We start from the raw sequence: 26,388 nt of genomic DNA, 5'->3' as shown, positions 1-26,388 counted from the left end.
ACTCCTAGTCTCACTTTCCTGGGAGTAAGCCCCATTGACTATATTGGGACTTACTTCTGAGTAGACATGCCTAGGATTGGGCAAAGTGTCTACTAGTCACTTTTTTCTGAAATACAGGAGCAGGCAATTGGGGGGGGGAATGTGAGGCAAGTGATTCTGGACCTTTGGAAGGTGTGGACTAGTGAAGGGAGGGACAGTAAAGAGAGGTGCTAACTGCAATTATGAGATGAGGGGGACAGAATGTCCCTGTAAAGGGGGGGGGGAGAGGAGGAGAGAGAAGTGCCAATTGCCTGCTCATGTATTTGAGAGAGAAAAAAAAAAGAGTGCAACTAAAAGCCCAATACTAGGCATATCTACTCAGAAGTAAGTTCCACAGGCACATTTCCGCGCGGCCCCCCCAAGTCTTTGGCTACAATCCTAACCACACTTTCCTGAAAGTAAGCCCCATTGAACAAAATAGGACTTACTTCTGAGGAGACCTGGTTAGGATTGTGCCCTTTGTCATATAATGATTTAATTGTATTAATTATATTAATTAAAAATTAATTGTAATATAGTAATTTAATGCAAGTAAAAAAACTGGGAGCGTGCCTTGACAATTTTAGTGCCTTGACAGTGTGCCGTGAGCTGAAAAAGGTTGAAAATGGCTGACTTAAACACTAAAGTATTGAAACTATTAAAACATCTGACGTTTATTGAATGTGGCTCTTACATTAAGAGAGCTTGGCCACCCCTGGTTTATACAGATACATAATAATAATAATAATACAGGTATTTATATACCGCCTTTCTTGGTCCTCAGATTTCTCCTCAGACTTTATTCAAGGCGGTTTACATAGGCAGGCGATTTAAATCCCCGTAGGGATTTTTACAATTGAAAGAAGGTTCTGTCTTTCAAGAACCACAACATTCAGATGTTTCTTTCGGATCTGGTTTCACATTCTGGCCTCCATCCTCTCACGCGCAGAGCAGATGGAATAACTCGGCTCAGCTTGTCAGCTGCTTCAAGGTCGCACGGTGCCAGTGGCATCAAACTGGCGACCTGTGGATGGTATCTTCAGGCAAACGGAGGCTCTACCCTTGAGACCAGACCTCCTGCCCAGATACTGGAGACAGGCAGCTGTGATTTATGCAAGCCAACAGCATGCTTCCTTTGGATCTAGCAAACACAACTAAATATTTCTAGCTACACAGCCATCAAGTTTTCTTGTGCCTAGACGGGTATACCAGCAAGGGCAACTGGTATCATGACTGCCCAAGTACACAGAGGTGTAACAGATTTCAGCATGGCATCTTACCTTGTCTTCCTTGAGCCATTTCTCAAGAAGCTGCTTGCGGCCTTGCTGGAGGACGGGGCGGCAGAGTTCCAGAGACTCAAATTTGTTGAGCTGCCCTTGATCGAGGAGGATCCCAAAGTACTGCAGCAGGGGAGAGGCTTGCCCAGGCTGCGCTGGCACACTCTGGAACTTTCTGATGGTATCGCTTGTGCGCAGGATTCCCTTAAGATGGAAACAGAATGTCTTACAGAGTCTGCTTCAAAAATAATTCCAGAAGGTGGAAACATCATTCGGTTGCCAGTTTAAGACCAACTAGACCAACCCTTTGTCCAATATATCTTATGATGTTTCTCTACCCTGTTTTGGGCTGAATTCTAGCAAATCAGTCAGCCGTAATCTTAAAGAGAATTCCTTGGAGGTCCAGTGGCGTTCAACATAGGAGGGAAACAGCCAAGGAAACTTGCTCGTGATTGCACCATGAGCCTGCAAACTTATCAAAGCACTGCCAAATTTTGACATCTATCAACTCCCTACTAGTGTTGCTTCAAACCAATGTGAGGGAATATTAACTGTCAGTGCAGCAACAGAGTAGCACAAGAGCCACTTGCAAGGGAAGTCCTGCCAACTCGCAAAAGTTTTTTTACTATCCTACCGACATGTAACCCAAATTACCAACTGGCAGGCTTAAAAATTCACACCCCATATCAGCAAGAGTTTTGGCTAGACACTGGAAGCCGCCATTTTTGGTTTCCACAGACGGCCCCTGCAAGTGCCTATCTACAAATCTGATGAGGTCTCTTCCAACCTTTAGCATTCTCTACATCTTATCTAGACATCAACGGCTTAACAGGTCATCAAGTTATGGCACCCCTGCTTAGTTCTGGTGCCAGGTTGCTAGGAGACCCTAGGGCATCAATGGTCAGTCCAGTGAGGCTAGATCCTTGGACGGGCATTGGTCAAGACCATACTTACCAAAGTTAACTACAGTCAGCATGTATTCATTATGCACTACAACTCCCAAGGAAAGCAATCTTGCTTTCCTTGTTAAGATGTAGATAATGGAAAAGATGGCCTCTTTAAATATTGCAACTTGCATGCAGAATGGATGGCTTTAAAAAAAACACCCAATCTTTCCAGAGGTCAAGTGCCTATCCTGACCGCCCAAGGAAGTCAAGCCAACATCCACCCGAGCTTTAGCCCAAGAAACAGTCATCACTAACTAGAATTCAGCTTGGTTAAGACAAGTTCCAGGGAAGCATATCTCAGGCTCCCAGGTTTTGTTTACTTTTCTTAATGCTCACAGACAAGGTAGCATTTTCTTAACCTTATCTGTCTTTCCCCATACTTGCAATTCCTGAAGTAGAGCTTAAACAAACCTAGTTTAAAAAGGGGGAAGGCTTTACAAATTCCACTGTATCAGAGCTCTACTGATCAGCCATGTCAAATGCAGCCAACAAGAAATAAGATCTGGCCGACATGCAAGGAAGTCTGAACAGCCAGTTTCCTAGTACTAGCACAGAATTCAGTACGAGGACATACACACACCAGAATTACCTTTGGTGCAGATGCAGCCACCTTTGCTGCTTCCGCATAGTTCCCTTGCGCAAAGAGAGTATTAAATTTTCTGGCAAAGAGTTCTTCCGCTCCTGCCAAGTTACTTCGGATAGCCATGCGTAGGCCCAAGTCCGGATTCTGGAGAACGTTGGTGGCATAGTTCACAATGTTGTCCTCTTCCACACAAACAGAGAGTACCTATTTTTTAAAAGAAGCGGTCAGAAGACCCCAGAAGACCAAGAGGTCAAACATGCTCTTAATCTTGCTTGTCATGCCATTTAAAGTTGCCTTGGGCATTTGCCTTCACAAGGGAACAGCAGGACGAAAGTGTTTTTTTTTTTTTAAATAAAAGATGCAAAGCTACCCTGAAGAGTTTTACTATTAAGACCTAGTCTTGTTTATATTTATATGCTGCTTTACAAAGTGGCTTACAGAGTAATCAATAGTCCCCTGTCTCAACAGCTGCTGGAAGAGTCTCTGCCATGGGTGAATACAGAGTAGAACAGTGATTTTCAACCGGTGTGCCACAGCACATCGATTGCTGCGAATGGTCAGCAGGTATGCCGTGGATTTTTGGGAGAGGGTCCTTAATTAGCACAGCCACAGGGGGATATGAGCTGCCCCCCCCCCGCTGGCAGCATGGGGTGCCCTGTCAACTGACAAAAAAACTGATGTGTACCCTGAAAATTTTAGCGCCTTGTCAGTGTTGCCAAGAGATAAAAGGTTGAAAAATCGCTGCATTAGAGGAGCACCACTATCTAAAGTTAAGCTACTGTCACCCTGCACATGCCCAATCCCGTCTGATCTTGGAAGCTAAGCAGGGTCAGGCCTGGTTAATACTTGGATGGGAGACCACCTGGGAATACCGGGTGTTGTAGGCTTCTACCATAGTCTTTCGAGATTGAAGGTTGCCAACCATCTCCCTATACTGAACACTATCTCCCAATCTTGTCTGATCTCAGAAGCTAAGCAGGGTCAGGCCTGGTTAGTACTTGGATGGGAGACCGCCTGGGAATACCGGGTGCTGTAGGCTTCTACCATAGTCTTTCGAGACTGAAGGTTGCCAACCAGGGTAGGTACCCAGCCTTTCATTCTGTGAGAAGAGCCAATACTACCAAGAGAACGAAACCACCACCCCCATCTTTTGATCCTTCGGGGGGGGGGGAAGTAGATGACTGCATTGCTGAAAAACAGAATGCAATATTTGGAACACACATTTAGAAACCATTGTGACTGCAAGCCCCAGTATAGTAGATTATGACCTTTGCTTTCCTTAAACTTCAACTACAGCTTTGGGTTTCATGCCTTATTCTTACCTGTCCCTTCTTATTCACCCCAATAATTCCAGAGGTAGGTTCGTGGGGGGCGGTGACAAAGATGGTGTCGGCACTAATACGATTCATGTAGATGCACACACCGGATTCTAAGTCGTACATGTGGATGTACCCATATTTTGTGATCAGGTAGATGACGCCGTGCTTTGTTCCAATCTACCAGACACAGGAGACGCTTTTCAACTGCACAGTTTAACAAGTTGCTCACTCGTTTTAAGACAACCCCGATGGAATGCCACTTCCTTTCAACAGTAGGTCCCTTGAACCCAAGTGCGCCACAACACCAGTTGCTTTCAAGTTCCCCCTTCCGTGCCAATAGCAGCTTGCCACCTGGGACTGCTGTTGAAGAGAACTGGTATGAATCAAGTGGCATGCTTCTTTATAGAGCTGTTGTGCCAGGATCCAACACACATATTGGGGAGAAGGTGCCATGAAAAGAACTCCGGTATCCCCCCCAATACACGGGAGATTTATGTTCCTACTGCTAAATGCAGATAATCCAGAACTGCAGACAGTACTAAACCCTAGATACGGGGGGGGGGGGCCTTATCTGTGGATCCCATATCCGTGGATTAACTTATCTGCAGATTGGGTCTGAGGGCCCTCCCGCATACACCCCCCCAACACAGAGACAAGGCAAGCTCTGCTCCCCTTGCCTCTGGAGGGTCCTCTGAGCCCAGCAGAGGCCATAGACAGATCCACGACTTCTGCCAGGGTCAGACTGAGCACCACAGTGCACCTCTGGTTTCACAGAGAACCTTTTTACACTGTCTTAGCCTGGCAGAGGTGGCAGACAGAAGTCCACAGCCTCTGCTGGACTCAGAAAGGGGGAGCAGGGCTCCCTTGGCTCCATAGGGGGCAGGGAGGAGTTTCCCTGTATCCATGGTTTCACTTAACGGGGGGTTCTGGAGCAGAACCCTCGAAGATATAGGGCATACCTGCACTTTTGAAGTATACTTTTGGAAAAAGCTTTTTGGAAAAGGAAGCGGACAGCTAGAACATTAGATTCTTAGCAGCTAGAGGAGGTGACAACACCAACAGGAAGCAGATACTAGCTTTCTCACTGTCTGTTTCCTGTTAGCATCCCTTTGCAAACAAAGATGAATCATAAGCATGACGGGGAATTAGAGAACCGTGGGTAACTGAAACCACAGTCCACAGATATGGGGGCGGGGGGGTACCAAATATATATGCACTACTTTTGATTAAACTTGGCCTCAAATTTAAACACCTCCCATTAGTTACCTGCATTGCTACTGGGAAATCCGTTTGAGCCTCTGGAGGAAAGAACACATCGACTGCTTTCTTGACAAAGGGTTGGTTTCCATTAGCCGGCTGACCCACTTCAATAATATGGAGCTGAGAAAACATACCATAGAATTTAAGTGGCTTAAGCCGCTTCGCTTTTCAGCTGATCACAACAGGCATCCCTCAGACAAGTGCACAAATATAGTGACAATAGAGAGGAATCATCACAATCATTTAGGAAATTCAGAACACTGCTCTACAAAGGGAAGAACGCACTTTGCACAAAACAGTAAGAGTAGATGCAGCAGCATCACTAAGATTACCAAGGTGGTGATAAATACATCTAATCAGGGGTAGCAAATTCATTTCATACAGTAGGCTGAATTGCACTCATGGGGCTTGCTGAGGGCCAGATGTCATTAAGCAGGAAGTGACATGGACAAAGCGATTACCAGGAGTAAGCTCTCACTTAGAAGCTCGTTAGCTATAAATGAGAGGAAAAAATGCAAACCTTGATCATATTTTCAAGATATGGAGAGCCCAAATATCATATGGGCCACCCTCTCAGAACCGCTCCTTTTGCCAAGCCATCACTTCACAGCTCAGCAGCTGATGGTGGTACCAGATGGGCCCAATTATTATGAGAACCAGATAAAGAGCTTCTGCAGGCCATATCCAGCCCATGGGTCTTATGTTTGACACCCCTGGTCTAGATCATGCAAAGACCTGGGCAGATATTTGTCTCCAGAAGTATTTCTCGAACTGTGGGCCGGGACCCACTAGGTGGGTTGCAAGTCAATTTCAGGTGGGTCCCCATTCATTTCAATGTTTTATTTTTAATATAGACTTGATGCTACCATGGCATGTGACTGCAGTTGGGAAGTTACAGACTTGTACTTTTAACAGGTTACTATATTTATTCTTTTAACAATGATAGTAAGTGGGACTTACTCCTGGATAAACGTGGGTAGGACTGTAGCCTAGGATTGAAAAAAAAAAAATCTTCCTGCTTGATGATGTCACTTCTGGTCATGACATCACTTCCGGTGGGTTCTGACAGATTCTTATTCTAAAAAGTGGGTCCCGGTGCTAAATGTGTGAGAACCAGTGATTTGGAGCATTTCAAAGGATTGTGTCCTGGTACAAAGGACATTTGCCTGGCAGTCATGATTGAAGAGGCCAACTTAGGATGGAGAAGCCAGGGAGCAGCAGAAAAAGACATGAAGAGGAGCGTCTTAGATGACAGAGCATGAGCCAGGACTGGTTCATACAGCAGTAAGAGGACCTATATCTAAATCAAAATTTTAGATATAGCCTGATGGGTTCTGAGCTGTCAGGAGAGAGATCTTGGGGTGGTGGTGGACAGGTCGATGAAAGTGTCGACCCAATGTGCGGCGGCAGTGAAGAAGGCCAATTCTATGCTTGGGATCATTAGGAAGGGTATTGAGAACAAAACGGCTAATATTATAATGCCGTTGTACAAATTTATGGTAAGGCCACACCTGGAGTATTGTGTCCAGTTCTGGTCACCGCATCTCAAAAAAGACATAGTGGAAATGGAAAAGGTGCAAAAGAGAGCGACTAAGATGATTACTGGGCTGGGGCACCTTCCCTATGAGGAAAGGCTACGGCGTTTGGGCCTCTTCAGCCTAGAAAAGAGACGTCTGAGGGGGGACATGATTGAGACATACAAAATTGTGTATGGGAAGGATAAAGTGGATAGAGAGATGAGTAACTCTCACATAACACAAGAACCAGGGGACATCCACTAAAATTGAGTGTTGGGGGAGTTAGAACAGACAAAAGAAAATATTTCTTTACTCAGCGTATGGTTGGTCTGTGGAACTCTTTGCCACAGGATGTGGTGATGGCGACTGGCCTGGACGCCTTTAAAAGGGGATTGGACATGTTTCTGGAGGAAAAATCCATTACGGGTTACAAGCCATGATATGTATGCGCAACCTCCTGATTTTAGAAATGTGCTATGTCAGAATGCCAGATGCAAGGGAGGGCACCAGGATGAGGTCTCTTGTTATCTGGTGTGCTCCCTGGGGCATTTGGTGGGCCGCTGTGAGATACAGGAAGCTGGACTAGATGGGCCTATGGCCTGATCCAGTGGGGCTGTTCTTATGTTCTTAACTACAATTCCCAGAATGCCTTGCAGGTCTTCTTGTTATCTGGTGTGCTCCCTGGGGCATTTGGTGGGCCGCTGTGAGATACAGGAAGCTGGATTAGATGGGCCTATGGCCTGATTCAGTGGGGCTGTTCTTATGTTCTTAAACTACAATTCCCAGGAGGCCTTGCAGGTCTTCTTGTTGTCTGGTGTGCTCCCTGGGACATTTGGTGGGCCGCTGTGAGATACAGGAAGCTGGACTAGATGGGCCTATGTCCTGATCCAGTGGGGCTGTTCTTATGTTCTTAACTACAATTCCCAGAATGCCTTGCAGGTCTTCTTGTTGTCTGGTGTGCTCCCTGGGGCATTTGGTGGGCCGCTGTGAGATACAGGAAGCTGGACTAGATGGGCCTATGGCCTGATCCAGTGGGGCTGTTCTTATGTTCTGAAATAGGCTGCCAACTATCAAGCCTTTTAGGCAAGCATCAGCACTTTGGACTTCTGGTCGGAAATATAGTGACTACTAGCAGAGGCATTTCAGAACCAGCAAAAGCCCAGGAGCTTACAACATACGGCTATGTTTAGTGCAAGAGTTTACCATCACAGAAAGGTGTTGATCAACTGCTTTTCTCACTCGTTTACAATCTTCAGCCACCAAACGAGAGCAACCGTTAGCATACTTTATCAAGAAACCCAGTAGCTTTACCTTTCCTCCTGCGGGGCTTCGCACAGCAAAACAGAAGAGGGTGGAGGGCTTGGCATTGCCTTCTATTTTGAACTCTGCAAAAGCTGCTGCGTGACCCTCTATAGGCTGGGACACTTTTCTATCCACCGAGTACAGCTGCATGGCACCCACCACACGATTTTGCTAAGGAAACGAGAAGGGTCACATCCATTAATTGTTTGCTGCTTCTGGCACCAACGAAGCTCCTCCCCTCCCCTTTAAAAATTTCCTAGAGGACAACACTAGAGCCATTTCTGGGAACATCCAAAAAAATATAGTTTTGCCAGGTTCAGCACTTTGGTGCAAAAGTCACTACTATCCATACAGGTGGGGTGAAAGAGCCCCATTACTGCTCACCTAAAGTTCATGGAAAAATAGATTAGGGGGGTGGGTCCTTTCTGCTTTGAGACAGTGGAGCCAATTGTCACCTACCACCAAGCTGTGCACCTAAACCCAAACTCAGCAGAAGCCTTCAATCTACCTACTACAATAAGGAGCTCTTGGGGGTGGGGGGAGCCAAATGGAACTAGTGTGGGAAAAATTGTCTTTTCCTGAAACCAGTCCCACCAGACAGCATCAGAGGGAGATGTGAGGCAGGAATCCTCTTCCATTAGAGAGACAGTGACCAGTACAATAGTCTAAGCTTAAAGCTATTTCTGCCCACTGTTGCATATACACAACAGGGATCAAGTGTATACACCTGTGAGCTGGGCCGAAATGGGTAAGTACGTGTACAAAACAAAACATATTTTCCCTTTCTACCCCCATTCAGTTTTCCCTCTTGTGTCTCTTTAGATTGCAAGCCCTCTGGAAATGGGATACAGCCTTTTCATCACTTCCTATGTAAACTAAGCTTTTATATATATATATATATATTTTTTTTTTTACAAGCAACATATTCCATTACAAGCAACATATTCCATACCTGGGCAGAGATGCCTATTAGGAGTAACCACTTCTGATTTTCATCTGTTCTGTAGTTGATGATCTGGCAGCCCGCGAGGCTGGCATGCCGGTCAAACATCTTTTGGGGCAAGGATTCTCCCTCCATGCTCCAATGATAAACGGCTGTCTCTGTCACCAAGGCAACCGTGTTCACGGAGATCCACTTCCAAAAGATCACTTCCTCTGCCATTGTGTGTGCCTTCATTTTGCTTTTCATCTCTATGTTAAAGATCTGGAGCGTTTTCCCTGCTGGTATGCAAAACAGGACAATCGGCCCTCCAAAGTATTAAGGCAATTCTCCTCTCTCACCCCGGTTATAAGGAACAATCAGAAAGTTGATAACCGCAACCCTCAAACACCATTTCATATCAAAAGGCCTACACCACAGGTACAGCCAACATGAGGATGCTAAAGGAGAGAGGACCACTTCAGATGCTACTTTGAGGACTTGTTAAAATGCTTGCTTGGGGGCAGCCAAAAAAGAACATACAATCTTGGCTTAGTATCAGAGACAAGCTAGACTAGAACCTCTTCTTGTAGGCTGTTTCTTACTCACGAGAAGCTTAAACAAAAAGCAGCAATCAAAACTGAACCCATTGCCCACCTCATATGGGGGTGCTCATCTCCAGAACCAAGCACATAAGCAATTGGTCTCAGAGATTCTCTTATCTCAGACATGATCTGATCCTCAACCATTTTTATGGACTCCATCCAATTGCCAGCACAACACACCCGCTATTTAAACACCAAACCTCAAGCAGACTGCTCAAAATAAGGCAAAAGGCAGTATAACAGCATGGCTTCCAACCTTTTGGCAAAGCTTCCTCTTTAGTTCTTGATCTTCAAAAGTAGTGGTTCCCAAACTTTTTTGACTCATGGCTCCCTTGACCTATGGGTCATTGGTTGTGGCTCCCCATTAGAGCTACACTCCTATACATTGTATAGAGCAGCAGGGTTTTTGTGTGGATTCTGTGGCTCCCCTGGTTGGTATCCATGGCTTCCCGGGGAGTCATGATTCACAGTTTGAGAACCACTGCAAGGTAAAGTTGGCAAAGATAAAGAAGAAGTTGAATCTGGAACACTTCAAAGGTCGCATTCCAGTAGCTGACATGATGCTACTAAGTGGAGTGTGCCAACAGTCAGTTCCAACCAGTGTTTCATGAGGTCCCACTATGGCTTCATTGTATGGAACAGGCCTATGGAGTGGAAGAGACCAGTTATTTCTACCACATCAAAGCAGGCACTAGCCAGAATCCAGACATGTCTTCGGACACCGAGTGTGGTTTACATTTTCACCACCGATCTGTTTCTGGTTTAGATTTCTACTATATATTCCACTGAATACACTGCAGAGAAGCATTTCTTTGACATTCTATTTTGGAAAACAAAAATCCAAGCTATATGAATGCTACCTTTCAAAGCTAGATTTTCCAACAGGCAATTTCAAGAGACATCAGGTCCCTCACTGCTCCAACCAGAAGTTATTTGCTCTTGAGATGGTGGCCTGTTTTGTCCCTACTCAGCCAGGTCAGCTGAAAAAGTCCTATTGAACTAAGTGGTTAGAACCTTATACCTGCCATGCTATTAGCTGAGCAACACATGGGTTTCCAGCTCCTTAGAAAACCAGCGCTGCCTCCTGTTTAAATTATGCAACCAGTGAGTCAACTTAAAAAGCGTTGCCTCATTAAAACAGGGCTAGATTCCATAGGGTTTACTGAAAACAGCAAAAAGTTAGTATGCAGCCAATGGGATTTCAGCAGTAGACATTAAGAAGTGATCTTTCCCAGCAGACAATCAAGTTCTGCTCCAGAGTAACCTTGATCTGGTTTACTGCAATGTTGGAGCTAAATCATGTGCAGAAGTCTGGGTTGTTGACAAGCTCCAACTCAACCGATAAGAGATTTTGAATGAGTTTTGTTAAATGCAGAAGGACTGACAAGAGTGTTCTGGCTAATAGGAACATTGAAGGTGTGAGAAGTTCCAGAATCTTCTACACCCACCAAATCCTGGGTGTGACAGGCAATAGGGTGGCACCCCATGGCTCTCTCACAAGTCTCCTTTATAAAGAGTGAACCTGGAGGCAACAATGTCACACACAAGTTTGTCCTGTTCCGCTTGGATTTCACATTGAGGGTTCGAAGATCGGTTTGTATCTATGAAACCACTGGTTCCCAGACATTTGACTGGTCCCTTGACTGTGGCTTCCCATTAGGGCTACAGTCTTGTGCATTGTATAGGACAGCAGGTTTTTAGCAAGGATTGTGCAGCTTCCCTGTTGGTTTCTGCAGTTCCCCCGAGAGCCATGGCTCACGGTTTAGGAACCACCACACTAAGTCAGGGCCAACCACACACCACACCACTCCCCTCCAGGGCCAACATTATTGCTTCTTTCTTCCAGAACCAAGTTGTGTTCCATTTCATTTTATTGGGGGGAGAAGTGACAGGAAGAAGGCAGGCAAGGTGAAGCACAACTCATTTGCGATGATAAGTGTAGCAGATGCCCTTGCATAAGAACTGAAATAATCCCGGGTGGCCAAGCAGGACAGCTGAGCACAAGCTGTAAAGTTCAAGCCAAGCTTCTCTTCAGAGAGGAAAAGCACCATCTTGCCTCATCACGGGACGCTCGCTTCATACAGAGAAGCACTGGACTAAGGCCATTTATCTCATTTTTTTCAGCTCAACCTGCCTTTTCTGTGCCTCTGAAAATGGCTCGGAACTGTATTCAGGGTCCATTCTGAACTCCTGCTTGGGTGTTTTAGCATTCCATTTCTGTGCAATAGCAGTTTAACTTAAAAACCAATTTTATAGTCCTTCCTCTAAAGCAGCGATTTTCAACCAGTGTACCATGGCACAGTGGTGTGCTGTGGGATTTGAGGGAGGGTCACTTATTAGTAGGACCATTGGGGGATATGAGCCCTTGATAGCGGTGAGGTGTGCCTTATCAATTGTCAAAAAACTGATGATGTGCCTTGACAATTTTAAAGCCTTCTCAGTGTGCTGCGAGACGAAAAAGGCTGCAAATCGCTGCTCTAAAGCAAGACCTTGCATGGAACTTTGGAAGAAGCTCATATGCAAACCTTTGTCAAACCTTTGCCTGCTATTGGGGCAGTGCCACGGAAATCCAAGCTGGAGACGACTCCCCTAACCATAACCCCTACAGCCCATTCCTAAGTGAGCATGCACACATACACAAAAATTGTGGTGACATGCCACCAGCCCCAGCAAGCAGACCCACGATTCCAAGTAGGTTCCTAGAACTGAAATGCTTCTGTGGAATTTGGGGGAAAGTCACCTATAAGAAAACATTCACCCCCCTCCCCACAGGCTCTCAAGTAGAGCTCCTTCCAGCAAATTAGATGATTTGTCATCCCATATAAGGAAGCTTACTCACAACAGAGATTCTAGCCTCAAAAAAGAGAAGAAAAAGGGTTAGTATAAAGCAACATGAATTACACAGTTGAATTCCATTAAGGAGGCAGACATCTGTTCTCTTCAGGCCTGCTTTTTTTAGCAGTACCTGAACAGTTTGTCAAGCCAAGGAGGGGGTTTGAACGCTTCACATTGGTGCAAGAATAGAGCATGAAATTGCATTTGTGCATTCCCATGCTGTGCAGATGGAAATGTCTCCAGAAGAGGACTGCTTTCTGTTGGACAGTTACCACTAGGAATGCTCCTACAGGACGGGACCAAAGACACGAGGTACGTATAGATACAGAGGACAACAGTGCTGGGATCACTGTGGGAATGCCACATGCAACCTCAGAAATGCAATTTGTATGCACGCAGATCACACTCTTACAGTTTAAGAGAAGCATTACATTTCCCAGGGACCGTTCCCGCACAGCCGCTGCTCACATGAAGAATGCGAGCTTCAGGAAAGTCACACTTATGGAGAAGGGTTCAATTGTCACCACCACAATCAATCAGCAGGGAACGTTTTGGAGCACATTCCTCGAGACATTAAAATGCTGGACAGTAACACTGTGGGTCAAGCCGTCTCTCTGCTTGGACACTAGGCTTGTGGAAGACCTAGTCCCGCAGTGTCGACTGAACCACTTGTGACATTCGAGGAACACTGCCTTGTTTTAAGACAAGGCAAACTGGAAAAGGCAGTTCTTGTAGCTTTTTGGCATTCTCATGAGGGGGGAATGGAACAACAACAAATGCTGCCATTCCATGTTCACACACTTATGGCATATCAATAGTGTATTTGGTAGAGCAAGACCAAATGTGGAATTATCTCTGGACGTATTAGCTTCCCTGATCAATAGCTTGATTCACAGGGATCCAATGTAATGCTTAAGCATAGACTTCCAATTGGGTGTAAAGTGAATTGTAAATCCTTCACCCCGCGCTGTAGAGGCAGAAACTGTTGAGTCATCTGCTACTACCAGCATAGTTTTAGCAAGCCTGGGCAAGCAGAAGCCCACATGCCTCTTTTGAGGGTAGATTCCCAGGAGCTGAGAGAGGAAAGACGACCAGACCCTTATGAGCACCCGAGGGACAGAGTACCACACTGAAGATCAAAGTGACCAGCACACAAGACACCATGCTAGCAGAGGTCTCTCATAAAAGTATTGCAACTTGGTTCCACAAGTTAACTGTACTACGATGGGGTCAGTTATGGCCACCCACCTGTACAGTCACAACCACCAAGTTGTGGGTAATAGATTAAAGGATGAGAGTTTTGTTCTCCAAAATTGTAGCAATCCCAATTAGCTCTACAACTATGAACCGTGTTGCTTTTTTTATTTGGAAAGAACCACCCCAGGTACTCCAAAAACCCTCTACTTTTTATGAGATTAGACCATTCCATACTACTAAACATGAAATGTGTCAGGACAAAGTTAACTCACCATCTGTTTAAGACAAGAATGCAGGAAGGAAAGTATAGAATCAATGACAGTAAAAACCATTCATGTTAACACACTAAAAAGTTGTTGCATTTCTTAGGACTACTTTATTTAATATGATGCTCAAGTTGCAGCAGCCCCGAGAATTATTTTGCTCCCAAGGACATGGAGACAGGTTCCAAAAAAAGCTTCATGTTTCAATTTTTACAATTCCTGGCCAAGACTGCAAGAAGAGCTAAAAATTCACCAGCTACTTGGACTGGATAAAAATGAGGGCAGCCTATGCTTGGATCGAGCTGATGTTTAGATTTTCACTTTGAATGTGGGCAATGGGTGCCTCTTAAAAGTAGAACCAGGCTAGAAATGTCAGAGTCTCGTGATACTGGGAAGTAGTAACAACCCTGTTAGTATCTTCAAACAGGTCATTTTGCAGAGGCTATCAGACACCAGCCAAGCCACCCACAAGGCTACTTACGAGCTGGCTTTGACAAGTCCTACATTAAGCAGACTTTCCAACCTGACTCCCTCCAACTTTATCCTATTCCCAGCATGCCAGTTGTAAGCACTGAACTTCAGTTATGTCCACAACAAAATCGATATAGTCCCATCGCAATGCAATATGCCATTCCTCCCAGGTGTCGCCCATTTAGTCAAGGAAACTTACCTTTCAGTGCAATTACTTTCGAAGCTGGGTTCATGATGGCACTTTCTGCAGAGATGGGGCGTCTGATGGGCGTCGTCGGATCGCTCATGTCAATGATCACAACCTGGGCTTGCTCACCAACCTTCTCTCGGATGCATATGAACTTGTCGGATTCCATCGTTAAGGTACTGAACCCAATGTTCGCTGGATTAATCCCAAGATTTTGGAGCTACAAGGGAAAAAAACATAGCTAGTTAGGATCTGAACATTACTCATGTTTCCTTGACTGATCTAGAGAAGTACCTTCTTCTGTTCATCCCCGTTCTTTAAAATCTATTAGTCAGGTGAGCAGAGTCGTTCAACCTTGTTGGATATGACGCTCCCCACTTGAACATGGTTCTACAACAAATATATACACACACAACAGTTCAAAACAGCATCTCCATCCTGCAGCAGCCATAGACCGTTTCAGGCTGCAACCCCACACACTTATCTGGTGGTAGGCCCCACTGAACTCAATAGAACTTGCTTCTGCGTGACATACGGAGGACCAGGCTGCTAGTGTGCTCCCAACATTTTAAGTTCTCCAGTCACCAGTAGTATAGAGTCATGCATTACAGGACCCTGTACTGTTATTTTGGAAGGCCTGGGACAACTGCTGAACAACGAAGTTTCAAATGAGACAACTCTAGTGTTCAAGCCATTTCTGCCCAATGTTGCATGTACGCAACAGGGATCAAATGTGTACATCTGTGGGCAGGTCAGAAATTGGTTAAAAAAAAATCCAGGAGGCATGTTAACCAAGCTGTTCGGCATCAGGTTCATCATTAGACTCCAAAACTCTGACCTAAAGGTTAAGGTGTTCACCCCTTTCAACTGACCAAGGACAGGTCAATCTAATGGTACCACTGTACCAGCAAGTACAGCTGGCCTGGGATGTTATGGACTTGTGGACCACTTGTGGTCTGCACTTTCCATTCTTTGACTCTGTTCCATAATCTCTTTTAAGTGTCTTTGCCATATGTCCACGCCTGAGCTTGTGGCTCCCATATTTATTCATTCAGGTCATCGTTACACTTATGATCGTGTGTTCAGTCCAGTCCTGCTGAACAGAGGCAAGGGGGAGACAAAACGGGAAGCTAGAGAAGACTGATCTGGGTGAGAAATGATCAGGGCACAGCAAAACAGTCTGATCGGAGCAACACTGTGGTTACTGCATTCTAGATTTCACTGCAAAATGCACCGCTCTCAAAATGCAAGGCCTTTTAATATCTTTACATCCCATGGATATTCTGCAGGATTATTATTTCCAAAGTATGCTAATCTTTCCCCAATATTTATTATTCCAGCTGCACAGGATTAACAGCCATTAACAGCCACCTGTCATTTTCTGCAGAGCAATGGGAAACAGAAGCACCTTTCTATACCAGCAAAGAGAGAACGTTATGAACAAATTTTATCATTTCGGAAGGCCAGATTATCAAGGCAATGTGTAAAGGCAGGAGGAAAGAGCAGATAGAGAGAGAAAATCTCTCTCTCTCTCTCTCTCTCTCTCTCTCTCTCTCACACACACACACACACACACACACACAGACTGTCAACTCCTACGATTGTAACACACCCTTTGGAAACCTGAGAGAAGGAGTTTCAGATGCATTCAATACCCTAATCAGTCTGCTGACCAATCAGTCCCATCTATCCAATACATACTGAGAGCAGGTTCTCTCTTTATACGTAAGTTACTTTCTTAGATTTCTCCCAACAGACTCAATTGTTCCCCAACTCTTTATCCCTCCAACACATTAATTCTCTCCCCAGTCCCTCCAAATAATCTCCCCATCAAATTTTCCCCCCAAATTATCAATTCTCTACCATATTCTTCCTTTCAAAAATGATTCCAAAATTAATTTTTCCTTTTCACAATTCATTCCCGTCTCATCTTCCATCCCTAATGTATTTATTATTTAAATGTATTAACTTTCCAGCCCTCAGCTGGAATATATATACTATGATATACAGGGCTCAGATATACTATGTGGCCCTCATGCTGAAAAGTCTGGAGACCCCCAAGTTGCAGGAACTGATGGCTAGAAAGCAGGCAAGTTATAGCATTCAGGAAATGCTATGTTAATGCATTAGAAATGCTTCCAAGCCTGCAAGGAAAGAAATACTAGGTCTGTTTATCCAAGAGATACATAAATAACTCAGGAGGATGCTAGACTTCCAAGGCCTGCATTCCTTGTGCCCCGTTAGCAGAAGATTTTTAACACTGCATGTCGTCACTGAGCTCCATCCAGAACGAGTGGCTGTTGGTGGGATGACGGAGAGAATGTTAAGAACCACGCACCCCACAATCTGTGCTCTGGGAACACAGAGCAAGCAAGCAACCCATGGGCGACGGCTTGTGGGTATGACTGCGCCATTCAGGGATGGTAACATTCCATTCTCACAGCAATAGGGCAGTTTTGTTCCAATTAATGCACTGTTCTCAGGAGTTCAGGGAGGGAACTGCTTTGTAAGCGTATAAATAGCCATGGGAAGAGTGTTCTAGGCTTACTGAGAGCCAGGGTGGTGTAGTGCTATGGGAGTCGAAGATCCAGGTTCAAATCCCTGCTCAGCCATGAAGCTTCCTAGACGACCTGGGGCCAGTCACTCTCTCTAAGCCTCACCTACCTCACAGGGTTGTTGTGAGGACTAAAAGTAAGAACTGTGTACACCACCCCACGTTCCTTGGAAGAAGGGTGGTAGAAAAATGTGAAACATACTTAGGAGACCAGTATTTCATCTTGCATTACCATATCTAGCCAAGACAGAGCAGAACTCAAGCCACTAGCTCACTCTGCAGGGTGCTTGCATCTTGAGCACCATGATAAAGAGACAGCCGCTTTTGGCATAAGTGGTTCAACACCTACAGCACTGTTGTCCCCACCCACAAATTCAAGAACCTCTGGCTTTAGGTCTGCCACAATTAGGATGACAGAGAACCAAATGCAGACAGGCTGGGGGATATGTTGCCCACTCAGAGAGTAAAATCAGTCCTTGGGGGACATTTTCCACATCTGCCGACATGAAGAGTGGCGAAGATTGATCTCTTACTTCACCAGCACGTATAAAAATAGAAAGAGGCTTCTCACCCTTGGGAAAGTCATGAACCGAAAAGCTCTAAAGCCTATTTTCAGAGACAGAAAGTTGAAGCCTGGCAAGACCCACCCACCCACCAAGATGGGCAGGTCTCTTTATAGCCTTTCCTTCACTTACAGAAGCATCCCCCCCAAACCCATCCTGATTAAACTAGTTCAACGATTCCCAAATCTTTTAGCACCAGGACCCACTTTTTAAGAACACCACTCTATTGAAATGGCTAGCTTTACAAGACTTTAAAAAGAAAAGGTTTCACCTTACCAGCACTCAAGCATCTTACTTTATTATTATAGGGGGGAGGGGGGAGAGAACCAACTTCTGGAACATTTGTTGAGCTCCAGGTTCATCAGATCAGGACCATTCTGGTGTTTTTGCAATCCCCTTTCCCTGTTCTTCAACAGAAGCTGAGGCACATTCACCTACTCATGAGTAAATGCACACATGCAGCTCAGTTTCACTTTCCACAGGGCTGGATACATTTTCCTTGCCTCAGCACTGTATTCAACACCCCTGCAGAACCAGTATCTCAGCAGGACATAACTGAATCAAGACAATTTAGTTGCGTTTTTCTTGGGATATTTTCTTGGGGCCCTTTGGGGAGAAAGGCGGGTTACAAATAAAATAAAATATTCCCTTTCAAAAAACTTAACTGAGCAGACACTGACAGGCATCCTGTTCCAAAGTACCTTCTCCACCCATATTTCCAGCACAACCAACAGAATGATTCCGACATAGGTGGGATTCTCCTCAGGTAAGGATCTGCCATCTACTTGACCAGAAGAATGCATAGGTGGGTTCATGCATTTTTGTTTACAAAGCCCCTGCAGACTTAAATGGTTGAAGGGCTTAGCGCCAAGGCTCCACATTAACATTCCTCAGACCCCACAAGGATAGGTTCTTAAGTGATCACATCACCTATAACTTGCCACCCACCTTCAGGGCTCAGAAATTCTCTGCAACACTTGCATACAACTAGATGCTGTTCACGACAGGCTCCTGAGGAAGCTTATTAAATATACAGGCCAACACACATTTTGCTTCCTTAAACGTTACACCAATCCCTGGGTATATTTAGGGTGCCGATTCCAAAAGTGGCATCCGTTTTGCCCTATCACGTCTAGCTTCGCTGCTTGAACCTTTCACTAAAGAGGCTATGCCGTGTCTCCAAAACTAAACGTGATAGGGCAAAACGGATGCCACTTTTGGAATCGGCACCCCAAATTCATATCAAACCACAATAGAGTTTGGGAAAAACTTTTCTGACCCTCAATTTTGTAGGCCTGTGATATCAGCAGGTACCCACCATTTTTTAAACCAGGATATTTTCTTTCCTATTTCAAGCTTGATCTTCAACCCTAGTTCCTCCAGCTTTCCCAAATCAGCACAGGAATTACACACAAATCCCATTTGCTCTCTGGGAGCTTGTTTTCATTTGTGCCACATCTATCACACCACCTGCAACTTGTTATCAATTCAGTCATTTAGAGCAGTACAGGTGCCTTGCCCACACAACACAGGACAAACATACCATATTCTGAAGCCTACTTCTCATTGCTCTGGCTTCCCTCCTTTTAGGAAGACCTGGATAGGAGGTTTCCATTATGAGAAAAAGTTACGGCATTTGGGCTGCTTCAGTCTAGAAAAAGACACCTGATCAGGGATATGATGGAGATGTATAAAATTATGCAAGGAGTGAATAGAGGGGTTCTTTTCCCTCTTGCACAACACAAGAATCAGGTGACATCTATTAAATTGTAATTAACCTGTGGAACTCCTTGCCACAGGACGGGGTGATGGCATCTGGCCAAGATGACTTTCAAAGGGGCTCAGACAAGCTTCTCGAGGAGAAGTCCATCACAGGTTACAAGTTGTGATGGCTGCACACAACTTCCTGGTTTTAGAAGTAGGGCATCTCTGAATGCCAAATGCAAGTGAGTGGCAACAGGGATCTTGCTGCCTTGCATGCTCCTTGACGCATCTGGTGGGCCACTGTGAGATCCAGGAAGCTGGAATAGATGGGCCTATGGCCTGATCCAGTGGGGCTGTTCTTATGTTCTTAACTACAATTCCCAGGAAGCCTTGCAGGTCTTCTTGCTATCTGGTGTGCTCCCTGGGGCATTTGGTGGGCCGCTGCGAGATACAGGAAGCTGGAATAGATGGGCCTATGGCCTGATCCAGTGGGGCTGTTCTTATGTTCTTAAACTACAATTCCCAGGAGGCCTTGCAGGTCTTCTTGCTATCTGGTGTGCTCTCTGGGGCATTTGGTGGGCCACTGCATTGTATTAAACTCTGCCTTTATACATTTTTATAGTGCAGGAAGCTGGACTAGATGGGCCCTGGGCCTGATCCAACGGGGCTCTGGAAGGGGTGGAGCACAGTCTCCAGATGCCCACAGCATTGTATTAAACTCTGCTTTTATACGTTCAATTTCCTCCTCCGCTATCGAACTCTGGCTCCTGCACCAACATGGGGAAGAAAGTCGCACAACAATTAATGTACGATTGGATCTTAAGTGTCAATAGTAAAAAGGTAATGATCACATACCTGAAAAGTCAGGTCATTTAAAGGCTCTTTAGAGGAAACAGCTACCGTAATACATGGCACTGAAGTACTAAGTTGGTTGTATTGTTTCAAGCTAAACAAAAAAACAACCAAGTTTAGCTTAACAGGCTCTTCCCAGGGATTCCTTGGGGAAACTGTGGCTAAAATAGCCACTGGACTTTAGTATTCTAGTTCAAAAGCTAAATTCAAATCTGCTCCCCCCACACCAAGAAAGATTCACTAAAGGTGCTTCTTTGACACATAGATACCAGTTACCAGTCCATCTCCCCAGTAAGAAACACAACCCTCTCCCTCAACTCAGGCTAGTTAATTATGCAAAAATCAGTTACTGGTTCTGTACACAGGCTTCACTTTCTGCCTTTCTAAAACACATATGTGCTTCTCCCATTGAATGTTAGGTCTCATGATACAAGCACAACAGTTTACCTTTCAATCTTTCTAGGCAGAACAATTTCATTTCTGTGGTTTATACTGCATGACACTTAAGGGCAATTAAGGGCCCAATCCTATCCAATTTTCCAGCACTGGTGCAGCTGCAATGCAACCCCAAAGTAAGGGAAGAAATGTTCCCATTCCTTGAGGAAGTCTTTGTGACCACCACAGGGTGCAGCACACACCCCATTGGTATGGCTGTACTGGCATTGGAAAATTGGATAGGATCGGGCCCCAAGTTACCAATTAGACAATTGGTTTGGACCAAAAAGGCTCAAGAAACTGAACAGACTGTAGTCAAGTTTCTTTGAGGGACAGTTGCCAGTTTGGCTGGGGTTGACAGGGGGGCCATGGCTGCAGCCCCCCCCCAAATTGCCTCCCAGCAGGAAAGGGTGCCCACCAGGCTGGGGAGCAAAATCAGGCACTGGGGAACGCCCACTGGGCGGACACAAGTGAGATTGGCTGGGTAGACCAGGGCTCCAAGGTCAGGGGGAGCCCAGGTCTACCCAGCCGGTAGACTTGGGCTCTGGATTTGGTAGTGCTTATGCCCCCCTTCCTAACACAAACACTGGATCCACCAGGAAGATATATAGGAAGATATATAGGAACAGGGAGCCGAAAGGAAAGGAAACTTCAGAAAAACAAGCCACACAGGTAGAGTCTGAAAAGGGAAACTAGAAAGAGGATAAGCGCAGCATACAGTAATAAAATTAGTCCAAAGCATTTGTTAAATTTAAAAAAAAAAAAACCTCTGCAGATGGATTCTGCCCAAAAGTTAAGCAATCAAAACAAACAAAACAGCAGTGATTGCTTGTGACTAATACAGAATTCCTACTGAATCACGGTCTGTGCCTTATTCTGGCTGGAATGCAAGTGTTGGGGAGAGGAGGAAACCAGTAGTTGCCTGGCCAGAACTTGTTCAAGCTACACATTTGTACCACAAAATGCTACACCACAAAGTGTTGCAAGAGCAAGGAAACCGACCCTGTCAGAACCCTCTCTGCTTCTAGCAAGACTTCGCTTCCAGCACAAGTGCAGCTTTCTCAGAGGAATCCAGGATGGAGACTGGAGGAAGGGGTCTGTAGAAGTCAACCTGCAGTCCTCCTCCAAGAACAACAAAAGGCACAGTGTGATCCCATTTTGAAATGGATGCTAAGGACCTCAGAGGGGAGGTGCAAAGGGGAGCGCTCTTGCCAAGTCCACTTCCTGCTCTCCCATTCATTTCATGAATTCCTTTAATTCCAGTCATAAACTGCATTTTCTTAAGCAAATACTTTGCTATCCAATCAGCAGCAGCCTTCACGGCCCCAACCCCAATTCTTAGGTTAGATGGGAGTCTATATGATTATCTTTCCTCATTATTCAAAACATAGGCAAGTCTCTCTCTCTCTCTCTCTCTCTCTCTCTCTCTCTCTCTATCAAATGCAATTCATCCTCCTACATTGTCTTCAGCACTACTAAGGAATTTGCAGGAAAGGCAGAAGGGGGGGGGAGGAAGAGAAGAGACCAGAGATCTGCAATTTTCAAGGGCAAGCATGAATTTGGTTACCCATCCCCAAATCTGCAGCTCTATTTGCAAGCTAGAGAGCCTCCCCAAACAAAAAAAGACCCACGTCCTCAAATCTAAGAGGACAGAGAGCATCGCAGAGACGAGGCTGGGAGCTATTTCCCTCATCCCATTTATGATCTGAAGACATATCCTCCTATGGTGCTACTGCAGGCAAAAGCAGTTTAAGAGCCTGCCACTCCACTCCCCACCACCACCACACACACACACAAAAAGGAGGAGGAGAGTCAGTCATCCAGGCGGCCAGTGACTTTGCAAATATAGCAGCAAGGGCTGCAATCTGGACTAGGGAGCCTCACTTCAGGGTCCAGTTTCTGAATCAGGTGCACCAGGCTTCTTCAAACAAAGGGAAGGAGAGTTGTCCAAAAAATAAAAAGAGAGTGCCTTTTACAAAGGTCCATTTCAAATGCAGACTGAAAACAAGAGGAGGAAGGTGGAAACTAAACAACATCCTAGTTTTAAATTAAAACTCACAAAATCAGGGCACGTTCTGCACAGTCTTTCCTGAATTAAAGGCTATTTACAAAGACCACGCAAAAGGTACTGAGGCATCACTGTGAAATAAGGGGGAACCCACCCCATATATATATAGGGGAAAGTAGACAGCCCCCATTTTAATTAAAGCTCTCACACATACACAAAAATCAGGGAAAGTCCTGCACAGTCCTTCCTGAATTAAGGGCTATTTACAAAAACCACACTAGAGGTACAGCAGCATCACTGTGAAATAAGGGGGAACCCACCCCATATATATAGGGGAAAGTAGACAGCCCCCCCCCCCATTTTAATTAAAGCTCTCACACATACACAAAAATCAGGGAAAGTCCTGCACAGTCCTTCCTGAATTAAGGGCTATTTACAAAAACCACACTAGAGGTACAGCAGCATCACTGTGAAATAAGGGGGAACCCACCCCATATATATAGGGGAAAGTAGACCCCCCATTTTAATTAAAGCTCTCACACATACACAAGTTCTGCACCTTCCTGAATTAAAGACTATCTGCAAAAAAACCACAGAAGCATCTTCATGAAATAAGGGAAACCTACCCCATATTTTTATATAAAATATTATATAAAATATATATTTTATAGGCTTCTCCCCCATCTAGCATCCTTCTCCCCCCCCAACAGAATATTTACTCTTTTTTCCAAGGGGGCTTAACTCCTCCTCCCAGCCCACCCCCTAAGAAGGGGGAGAGGCCCCCACCCCACTGCTCACACTAGGCCAAGCCCCTCCTCCCCACTACCAAATCCCCCCAAGCCCACCCACCCAATATTGAAGGAGAAGGGGGTGAGAGGCTTGGAGGGGGTCACCCTGGCTACCCACCCCCCCAGCCCACCCCCCAAAATCAGCTGCTCACCTGAAAGTGCTCCTGAAATCTTATGGGGAGTATCTGAGCCATGGTTGGGTAGAGGGGAGCAGCCCCTCTTAGAGGGGCCCCCAAAGAGAGAAAGGGGAGCCAAGAGGGGCTGCTTGGGGGGGGTGCTGTGGGTCAGGCAGCAAGAGAAGGTGCCACTAGTGAGCCCCACAGACACACACAGGGAGAGAGAGGGAGGGGGTGGCTAGCAGAAGAGAAGGCAAGACTGCGCATGCGCAGGGCTCCCCCTCCTCCCTTTCTGCTCCAGCAGCCTGGGTCCCTTTTCTGTCTCATCTCCCAAGCCCCATCACCGCCTCCGCGGGATCACTCCGCCCCCACCTCCCCTCCAGCAGGAGGGTCTCCAGTGAGCAGAAAAAAGAGTCCCTTCACCCAAAACCCAGTTCATCCCCCAGCCCCCGCTTAGAGGGTCCCACAGAGCGTCTCCCTCTCAAGGGCGATTCACAGAGGGGTGGAAAGAGGGGAGGGGGATCCAGTCTGTGTGGGTTTTCCAGGGGGTGAACTTTGGTATCCTACCGCTGGAAGGAGCCAGGGTTTTGGTCCTCTCTGGTGTCACATGATGGCTTTGATTGACACCCCCCTCCTCCCCCTGGACTCCCATGCATGCCCCACCCAAGCTGCACTCAGTTTGGGGGAGGAAAGAAATGCTTGCCCATTGCACAAGAGGGATGATGTCAAGGCTGACAGCCTCCTTCCTCCCTCCTTCTGTAGATTGCAATCTGTAGACTGTAGACTCCTCGGGGCAGAGACACCTGCCCCTTTACTTGCACTTCTATTCATTTTCCTTATGCTAGGGTGATCACATACCAAGGGGGACAGAGTACCTATACCTTTAACCAGTGTATAGAAGTGTATAGTGCAGTGTTTATCAAATTGTGGGTAGGTGGGTCCCTAGGTGGGTCCCTGTTCATTTCAATATTTTATTTTGAGAAATATTTTGGGACTAGGTGGGTTCCTGTTCATTTCAATATTTTATTTTTAATATATTAGACTTGATCAATGCTAAAGACAAACGTTAAAGATGAAGAATATTTTAGACTTGATTCTACAATTGTATGTGACTGCATTTGGGGAAATGTTGCAGATCTGTACTTTTAACAGGCTACTGTGTACGGTATATACTTTTAACAGTGATGGTAAATGGGACTTACAGCCCAATCCTATCCACAGTTTCCTGGGAGTAAGCCCCATTGACTGCAATGGAACTTACTTCTGAGTAGACATGCATAGGATTGGGATTGCATAGGATTGGGATCCTGCTGGTGGGGGTGGGCAACAGTACACTGGTGTGGGGTGGGGGAAAGATGTGGATGTGCAGCTGCCTGGCCTTCAAAGAGGCATTATTTGGTTGAAGGAGGGTGCAGTCAGTCAGTCTTGACATCATCCCTCTTGTACAATTGACAAACATTTCTTTCCTCCCCCAAACTGCGTGGAACTTGAGTGGGGCATGCATGGGAATCCAGGGGAAGGAGGGGGAGTCTCAATCAATGGTTAAAGGAATAGGCACTTGCTCCTCCATTGTAGCTGGTGACCCTAGCTCAATGTTTCTCAAACTGTGAGTCAGGACCCACTAGATGGGTCACGAGCCAGTTTCATGGGGTTCTCCATTCATTTCAATGTGTCTTTTATTTTGAATATATTAGACTTGGTGCTACCATGACATGTGACTGCATCTGAGGAAATGTTAACAGATCTATACATTATCCAGTGATCCTCAAACTTTTAGCACCGGGACCCACTGATCTATATGTTTAACAGGCTGCTATGTATATGCTTTTTATAATGATAGTCAATGGGGCTTACTCCTAGGTCAGTGTGGATAGGACTGCAGCCTTTGGGATGTTTGGGGAATTTTATTTATTTATTTTATTATTTTTTTTACAGTTCAGCAACTGCTTGGGAGGCTTAGGGGAATTTGTCTTTATTTTAAATTAATTTTTACACTTATAGTTGTAAACTTTTAGTTTACTTAATTAATTAATTAGATTTTGTCATATGGAGGTGTTAATTTCCTGCTTGATGATATCACTTCTGGATATGACATCACGTCCAGGTTAATTACATCACTTCCGGTGGGTTCTGACAGACTGTAATTCTAAAAACTGGGTCTTGATGCTAAAACATTTTGAGAGCCACTGCTACAGTATATACTCGTAGTTCAGTAACAAAGTCACAGTGCTGTGTTACCTGCACTGAGGCTACAATCCTCACCACATCTCTAGTACAGGTTTACTCAGAAATAAGTCCCACTGTGTTCAGTAAGGCTTAACCCCAGGTCTGCAGCAGCCCTGGCTGCGAATAAGTGCCACTGAGTGCAAGCGGACTTAAAATCTGAGCAAACGTGCTTCCGCTTATGCTATGGGGAGAGATATTAATTGATGGGAAAGATTAGTCAGATGTAGGTGGAGGAGATTCAAGTGCCCCTAGTAAATCGCTTAGACTCTAGAGCAGTGGTTCTAAACTTTTAGCACCAGGACCCACTTTTTAGAATGAAAATCTGTTGGGGCCCACCGGACGTGATGTCATGACCAGAAATGACATTATCAAGCAGGAACATTTTTAACAATCTTAGACTGCAATCCTACCCAGACATATCCAGGAGAGTCAGTCCCATTTA

At 45.4% G+C, this 26,388-nt stretch overlaps 1 protein-coding gene and 1 pseudogene across 3 annotated transcripts in view; one reads left to right on the top strand and one right to left on the bottom strand.

Moving 5' to 3' along the window:
* Window positions 1-23,944, bottom strand: part of LOC136634191 (clathrin heavy chain 1-like) — a 55,474-nt gene extending 31,530 nt beyond the window's left edge. For 2 of the 3 annotated variants that reach the window (XM_066609543.1, XM_066609544.1), the window contains exons 1-8: window positions 23,757-23,944; window positions 14,713-14,920; window positions 9,176-9,444; window positions 8,233-8,394; window positions 5,411-5,524; window positions 4,148-4,321; window positions 2,832-3,029; window positions 1,299-1,499 (exon numbers count right to left, since the gene is read on the bottom strand). In XM_066609543.1, the coding sequence (XP_066465640.1) occupies window positions 1,299-1,499; window positions 2,832-3,029; window positions 4,148-4,321; window positions 5,411-5,524; window positions 8,233-8,394; window positions 9,176-9,444; window positions 14,713-14,920; window positions 23,757-23,798 (1,368 nt within the window). In that variant the 5' untranslated portion in view covers window positions 23,799-23,944. The remainder of the gene's footprint in view (window positions 1-1,298; window positions 1,500-2,831; window positions 3,030-4,147; window positions 4,322-5,410; window positions 5,525-8,232; window positions 8,395-9,175; window positions 9,445-14,712; window positions 14,921-23,756) is intronic. The other variant, XM_066609542.1, reaches the window with a different exon arrangement.
* LOC136634944 (5S ribosomal RNA) lies at window positions 3,594-3,712 on the top strand (annotated as a pseudogene).
* Window positions 23,945-26,388: the final 2,444 nt, after the last annotated feature.

Source organism: Tiliqua scincoides, chromosome 14 (genome assembly GCF_035046505.1).
Source record: "Tiliqua scincoides isolate rTilSci1 chromosome 14, rTilSci1.hap2, whole genome shotgun sequence".
Classification (NCBI taxonomy): Eukaryota; Metazoa; Chordata; class Lepidosauria; order Squamata; family Scincidae; genus Tiliqua; species Tiliqua scincoides.
This window is presented reverse-complemented; position numbering and strand designations above follow the sequence as displayed.